The 7,737-nt window shown below is 37.3% G+C and overlaps 1 protein-coding gene across 1 annotated transcript; it reads right to left on the reverse strand.

Annotated features, from left to right (window-relative positions):
- Window positions 1-320: 320 nt before the first annotated feature.
- Window positions 321-4,102, reverse strand: LOC122067874 (LOB domain-containing protein 24-like). The gene is made up of 2 exons (XM_042631716.1): window positions 3,916-4,102; window positions 321-801 (listed from the first exon to the last, which is right to left on the reverse strand). The coding sequence occupies exons 1-2, from the start codon at window positions 4,063-4,065 to the stop codon at window positions 484-486; spliced, it is 468 nt and encodes a 155-aa protein (XP_042487650.1). The 5' UTR covers window positions 4,066-4,102; the 3' UTR covers window positions 321-483.
- Between the last annotated feature and the right edge of the window lie 3,635 nt (window positions 4,103-7,737).

Below are 7,737 nucleotides of genomic sequence, written 5' to 3' on the forward strand. Positions count from 1 at the left end.
TCACATGATGGAGTATCATTCAGGAAGGATACGAGGGTCATTTCAAAAAAAAGGGAAGAGAGAGATAGACTCAATGGGTGCTAGCATACTTAATATCGGTGGCGTACCCAACCTTTTCCCCTCTTTTTATTTATGAAACAAAATCTTTCCTTTTACCTCCGATCCATTCTCTCTCTCTCTCTCTCTCCCTCTCTCTCTCCCACACACAACAAATGCCCCACGTGCATTTGCATGTGCGTATTTTGCTCGTATATATATATATATATATAATATTTTTCAAAAAAGCCATAATTTGAAATTTTAGCCAAAATTAAACCAAATTTGCGGAATAGAGAATTAATATTGAACATGGTTGCTGCTGACACAATGGTCAACTTAATTTATTATACTAAAGCAACACCAGACCAAGGACACTAAGCTACTTAAACTGATGAGTTCGGATTCAAACACAGAAGACTCTTTGATGATCACCATGGGAGGTGTTCATGGACTTTTGGAGCTAGAGGCTTTAGACTGCTGAGATTGGTGACTTTTGGAGCTAAAGGCTTTTGGTTCCTCAGATTTGTGACTTTTGGAGTTAGAGGCTTTAGACTGCTGTGGTTGCTTCCCTTGATCTGCTTGGTGGGCATAGAATGCGATGGCTTCATGGGTCCTTGCAATCTGAGCTTCTGTCTCACTTATTTGCTGTTCTAGTTGAGCTATGAGCCCAGAACACCCATGAACTGGATCCTCACGCCTGGTTAGAGCCTCAAAATACATTGACTCTATTGCTTGAGCTCGTTCATCATTATCTTCAACTTTCTAAGGAATTAAATGGAGAATATTGATTATTAGAAATTATTAGCATACTTACAAATCACATTTTATGGTACAATTAACAAACTGATTGGAGATAGATGGAACTAAAAACTTTCTCCATTAGTAGCATTCCATGAAAGTGAAAAAAAAAAAAAAAATCTCATTATGTTTGTAATTAAACAAAACAAGTTTAAGAAGGGGGAAATGGTTCATACAAAGCTATACTAGATACCCATTTTCGTATGGCCACTATTCTTTTGCCATATGGACAGTTGGTGTGACTATTCTGACCATTGGATAGAGAGTCACGATGTGTCAATTTCAAAGCTCAATTCAGTGAATTAACCCAGTGTCTATTGGCATTCGTCTTATGCAAGTCCATGCATATATGTCTACAGTAATTCAATCACTATTGTGCACTCTCCCATAGACTTGGATTTTCAAAGTTCTATTTTATCCTCCTCCACCACACCTCCATCGTCACCACCACAACCGCAACCACCTCCTCCTCCTCCTCTTTATCATCATCATCACTACAACTATCGCCACCACCACTTATGTTAATATGCATGTCATGATATGTGTCTTGCTCTTTTTTAGAAGCAGAAATATTTTTATTTTCAATTTCACCACATAGTTTTGTTTTGTTTATGTATTTATTTTTCTTATAAAAGTAATCTAAATAAACAAAAGCACAAAAAGTCTTTTTGAATTAGAAATACTAATTTGGAATAGAAATGTTTCCAGTAAAGGCTTGAGTGATGGTTTTATTTTATCTCACAAGGAACCCACCACTAAATATGCTACCATTATAGCTTTTTGGAGGAAATTGGTTGTCACCCGCATAGATGATCTTTAGTGGCAATATAAATTATTGGGACTAAATATTTGCCTCTAGCGGGTTCAGTTTTTAGTACTCCTCCTCCTCTCCCTCTTCGTCTCCCTAAAACTCCACAACCCCGCCCACCAAGCACCACCACCCCTCCTCCTAAAACTCCCTACCATGCCCCCGGGCAAAACCTACTCCTGCCTGGAAAAAAAAATTTAAAAAATAGTGTTTTGATGAAACCATCAAATATATCCTACAAAATGTAGGACAAAAGGGAAGTTAGGGGAAGAAAAAGGAATAGGAAAAATGTAAAGAAAGTCGAATGAGAGAGTCCCTTCTGCCACTCCCTCACCCACCGCGAGCTGCTTCTTCCCATCTTTCCACTCTCAATATTCCCCCTTCCCCCACACTCACTCTCCCCCCGAATAATCTGTAACTCCCTCCACCACCCCAACTCGATCATTGTGTAGTAAAAATGAAATCAGTCTGCTGCCTGTATTTAGTTTAATAATAAAAAAATAAATAAATAAATAAATGTGCGAGATTACCTAGATCGACTAGATAAAAAAAAGACTTACAAAATTGAGAGGTATCAATTATATTTTACAAAAAAAAAACTGAAGGAACAACCTAAATTACCCTCAACATCCTCTCTCTTAAAGGAGCACCTTGGCAACTACTCCCTCGTACCTCCTTCTTTCATCCTTCGCTGCTCGCAAAGACCCCCCACACTATCTAAGCGATCGAAGACTAGTAATAGTCAGAATCTCGAATAAGGTTCGAGCTTGAGAGAGAGAGAGAGAGAGAGAGAGAGCAGCAACACGACTTTCTGACTTCTATTGGAATGAAAAGAATAGAAATCCAAATCGGTGATTTTTTTCCGATTTGGAAATCATCATTCTATGACGATTTGTCATTCCGATCGAACGGAATCGATTAATTGCATTGGAAAGGAAAGTGAAAAGAAATCACAACAATAAAAAAGAAACCCCCTCTTTTCCCCTCTCCCTTGGCAATTACTTGGCTATTATAGGAATTAATCCAATAAATCAACATCAGATATGAACCGACTGAGCAACCAAAGAGTTTCAGTGGCAACTAATAGGCTAAAATAACGGGCAGATCTGAAAAAGAAAGTGTAGAAAGATTGGATCTCGAGATCCGCGAAAGTGGTGGGGGATGTGGTAGTGCAGGGCGGGTTGGTAGGGAGCAAGTTGGGAAAGCGTTGCAGGGAAGCGAGTAGGGAGTGGTTGCCGAGGTCTTCCGACGAAGAAGAAGGAAAAAGAAGATAAGGGAAGGATGTTAAGGGTAGATTCTTCACTTAGATCATTTTACTTATATAGGTATTTGGCAAAACATTTTCAACATCCTATCTTGTAATCGTAAAATATAATAAGGGTTGCCATATAAGAAATACCTACCAACTTTGTAAATTTATTTATTTATTTTTTTCTGATCTGATAAATCTAGGTAATTCCCTTAAAAAAAATCTATAAGTGACATTATTTTTTTATGCTTCTCAAGATAACTTTAGTGGTGGTATTTTTTACGGCCGAAGGTTATATTCTTTTACATTTTAATTTAATTTAAAACCTCATCTATTAGTGGCATTTTTATCGCCTAAAGTTGTACTCATTTGTATTTAATTTAGTTAAAAACACCATCTAACCATGATTCTTTTACTAAATCTCCACTATATATACCCCTTTAGTGGCGCTATTTTTTACCGCCAAGAATGATTATATTCCTTTGCATTTAATTTAACAAAAAATCCTATCTATCAGTGGCAATTTCTTTTACATAAACCCTTCTGTGGATATTTATTACCATCGCTAAAGGTTATATTAATTTCTTTGCATTTCTTCCACGCAAACACTTCCATGGACATATATATTACTGTCGTGAAAGGTTATATTTCTTTACATTTAATTTAATTAAAAACCCCATCTGGAAAATTCATCTGAAATAAGAGATCTACCTAATCAAACTAAATTATGAGCAACCCTATTATCATCATTAGCAACCACTAACAAAACATAAAAGAACACATAAAGGCAGATTTTATTTTATTTTATTATTAATTTTTTTTTATCTCATTACCTATAAATATAACATTGCCAATAGTTCTATAGAATTATAACTGATTACACTAGAAAAGCATTAGATAATAAACCTATGCGATACAAAAACTTCAAGAAACATCAATGGTGTCAGCCAAATCTAACATAGATGATGAAACTGTTTAGGAGATTTCTATTGATAGACCATGTAATGAGGCATTTAGTTACCTTAAGGAATTTTGCTACATTTCTGGCACCAAAATGTCTGTGCAACACTTCAAATTTGTCTGGTTCGGTAGAAGGAAAATGAGGTGCAAAAATGCAACCTGGACTGCATCTTCTCCTAAAGTGGATACAAGCTGCACAACGAGAGTTCATGTTGAACTTTTCAAAATCCAACCAAACCAAGGTAGAGATCAATGGATACAGGAATGTAATTTTGCTTTTGTTAGTAAAATAATTTTGGATATAAATAGATGAAAGGTTTTAAAGTTCAAAATTCGATTTATGGGAACAGTTGTGCTGATGCATTGGCTTTTCTTGCCTAGGAAAGTATTAAATGTGTCAAGATTTTTTTTTTCTTTGGAAAAAAATCTTAAATTTTGATTCTCCTTGGAAACCCAACTCGTCATTAAAAATCAATTATGTAAAGTTTTAATTTCATTTTCCATAAGGATTAAAGGGTGCATTAAGGCTAAATGCTGACTGGTAATTTCCTTGTTTTATATACCAGACTTGGAGAATACTTTTAAATCATTAAGAACAAAGATAACTCATGATCTAATGAGAGAATACTATTATTTCATTTTAAATTAGGAATTAATAAATTATATGTATCTGCAATAATGGTATAATAGCTGACACCTTAGAACAATATGAAGGACTACCAACTTGAGTTTTAAGAGAAAGAAACTGTACTTTAGTTTAGGCTCTACTTTGGATACTTAAGAGTCCAAATTGCTAGAGAAGTTGTCCAGTTTATGTCATACGTAAAATGAACAAAATCACCGATATCACTATTACTTTCAAATTGATATGATTCCGATGACTAATAGTAGTACAAACAAGAGGTTAACCAAAAAAAAAAAAATAGTACAAACAACAGAGTGCAAAGTACAGATCACCAACTAACTTTTGGAAAGAAAGAAAATTAGATTAAGGGGAGAAGTATATTTACATCAATAGTGATTTTCTGTTTTTGCACCCTAGCCAAATGTGCCAAACTATAAGTTGCTGAAATATATTGGTTGTCCTTGTTAACAATATAAGTAGTCATAAGATTAGAAATGTCCTGTAATAAAGGAAACAATTTTCTATAAGAAAGAGAATTTGGACAACAGGTATAAGAGTTTGTTTGATAAATATGAAATAAAATATTATTGGATAGTAAAGGATAGTATAATTTACTCGTTCAAGTAGAATTTCAGAAATTTAGTAGAGTTGAGTCGTATTTGTATATACTCTCCTTAAGGTATTTGAATGCCCCATATATATTTACTCAATTTGCTTAAGGTGCACTCACATAAGCAATTCACACAAGTATGTCCGTAGGTAATACTCATGTATTCAAATAAAACCGATGACATAATGAGAAACAGAGAACAAAGTACTTGCTACAAGATTTGAATTGTGAACTTTTGGAGCCAAAAGTTTCAACATTTAGGTTCTTTGAACTCACACCTGTACCCGTATTTGACCCCCACCTCCACCCTGACCCCACAAACTGGCCCGTCTTGACTCGACTTGGTACGTGCAAACACAATTCAAAAGTACATCAAGACACCCCCACACACATGACAAGGGAGAGTATATCTCCAAAGGGGTTGCACCCTTAACAAATAATCTTATTTATGTGTCCAAGTTTTCTTTCATCCCTAACTAATGTGGGACTAAACATTATGAGATGTCTTAGCTCATTACAACTTCACAAATGCTAAAGATAAAATAGAAAAAAAAAACTTTTGAGGGGGAAAGCTAAATTCAAAAAGACCATTTTGAAAAAACTATTTGACCGTAGTTTGAAACTTAAATTTTATTGCAAAACCAACCTATTTGGCTGCCTTTCATAAGCCATGTCTCCAACTATATAAAATAAAATATTATTTACGAATTAAAATCCTTCTATTTTTACATATCACTTTTATTGGTGGTACTTTGTACCACTACTAAAGGTTATATAGACCTTCGTATTTTAATAATTGAAACCCATCCACTAGTGGCATTATTATAAACTGCCTCTACATATGTTGGGATCCTCCTCATATTATGAGGGGCCCACAAGAGTTAAAGAGGTTAAGGGGGAGGTGGTGAGAGAGAAATTTTATCTCACATCATTCACTCATATGCAATCACTAAGTTGGCTTGTATGTTTGTATTGACTTAAATCTCGTTTCTGTAGTGGTTTTTAACTCAACCAGGGTGAGCTTGGGTTAGGTAGCTTGGGGGTTAAGTAATCCCATTTGACCATGGTTAGCGACTTAGGTTTAGGTAACCATCAAGTGCCGGTTAGCTTTCTTAGATAAAGTTGCTAGAGTAAAGGCCTCCCTTAGGAGTAGTTTAGTGGGTCGGGAACTTCCTTTGGGAGCTGTTCGGGAAGTCGAGGGCTTCCTTTGGGAGTTATTCAGGAGGTCGGGGGAGTGGGGTGAGACTGTGGGTGAGACTACACGACCATTGACTGGTCAACAAGTGTATATGGTATATCATATGCCCCCCACTCCTCGAGCTCCCAGTATTGGAGTTCTGGGAGTATCCTCTATAGTTGCGATGGGCTGGGTGTGCGGGATTTGATGCGCTTTTAGGCATTTATCCTACCTCGATATTCACGCCTTCAGCAGTGATGATATGATGGCTATCGCCGACTTGCCATAAATAGGGGTCTAATCATGCATGGACACGTCAGTTTGGTAATGGTAAGATTGATCAGATTCTTACCATCTTGATCGTGGATAGCATAGTATCCAATTGATAGCATCGTTTTTGGAAGGGCTTCTGTTTCTTCGGGGGTTTGTGAACTGATAAACCTCGTTTCATCAAATGATGCCTTGGAACAGTCATCGAGGCATCAGAAAGAGGGTATTTATAAGGTTTGGCCAAGTACTTGGTTTGCTTGGTTTCATCTTCACCGGAGTTTCTTGTGGTTGTCTTGTCGTCAACAAGGCTGTTGTCGTCCTCGACAATTTATGAATGACACCCTCTGGTTCTCAAGTTTCAAAAGACCTAGTAAGCCCGTTCTTACCTCCCTTCTCTTTGTGTACTTCTTAGGGTCATAGGATCTAGGACTTTTGAATCCTCTTTTTCTGAGAAGTCTTCTGAGTCCGTAGCCTGAATGCCTTGTGAGTACATTAGGGTCCATAGTGGTGAACGTTGTGTTCTGGCGAAAAACCCCGCCATGCCCAAGAGGGTGTGGCCTAAGTTCTACTCAGAGGTTTGAGACAGGTCTGTTAGTAGGTGAAGTTGCCTCCAGAATCTCCCCTGTAGACTTGGAAAAGTTTCGCAAGGTGTACCATATACCTGCCTCAATGGAACTCCGCATTCCAGAGGTTTTAGAGAGGGCAAATCATCCCCGCGAAGGGGAGATCAATATATACAAGGTTGCCCTCATAGATGGCCTCCGTTGACCCTTTCACCTTTTCATCTGTCAGGTACTAAAGCACTATGGAATTGTAGCTGCCCAGCTGGTACCCAACTCGTGGATGAGTTTGTTAGGGTTCTATGTATGGTTGAGAGATCTGAAGATAGAACCCAATGTCCGATTGTTCATATCTGTGTATTGCCTTTATGTCCACAATAATTTTCCTGGGTGGTTCTATTTTTGGTGTTGAAAAAATGAGTACCAAATCATCGACGGTATACCAACCTTTGTTCCCCAATGGAAAAACGGTTTCTTTTTTTGTACGTCCTGACCTCGTATAACATTTCGACCAGGTGGTCATTGTTAAACACAGCCAAGGCGAATAAGAGGCCCACACTCCGAGCTGAGGTAGAAGAGGTCAAGACACTATTGACTGGTCGTGCTTGGGTGGTCCTTGCCTCGCAACTAGAACTTGACAA

The sequence above is a fragment of the Macadamia integrifolia genome, unplaced genomic scaffold (assembly GCF_013358625.1).
Source record: "Macadamia integrifolia cultivar HAES 741 unplaced genomic scaffold, SCU_Mint_v3 scaffold3189, whole genome shotgun sequence".
Lineage (NCBI taxonomy): Eukaryota > Viridiplantae > Streptophyta > Magnoliopsida > Proteales > Proteaceae > Macadamia > Macadamia integrifolia.

Excerpts from the sequence above, each read along its gene's own strand:
- LOC122067874 (XM_042631716.1), bottom strand. The coding sequence starts at position 4,065 with ATGAACTCTCGTTGTGCAGCTTGTATCCACTTTAGGAGAAGATGCAGT. Across the intron at positions 802-3,915 it reads ATGTAGCAAAATTCCTTAAG|AAAGTTGAAGATAATGATGA; the intron begins GTAACTAAATGC and ends TTAATTCCTTAG.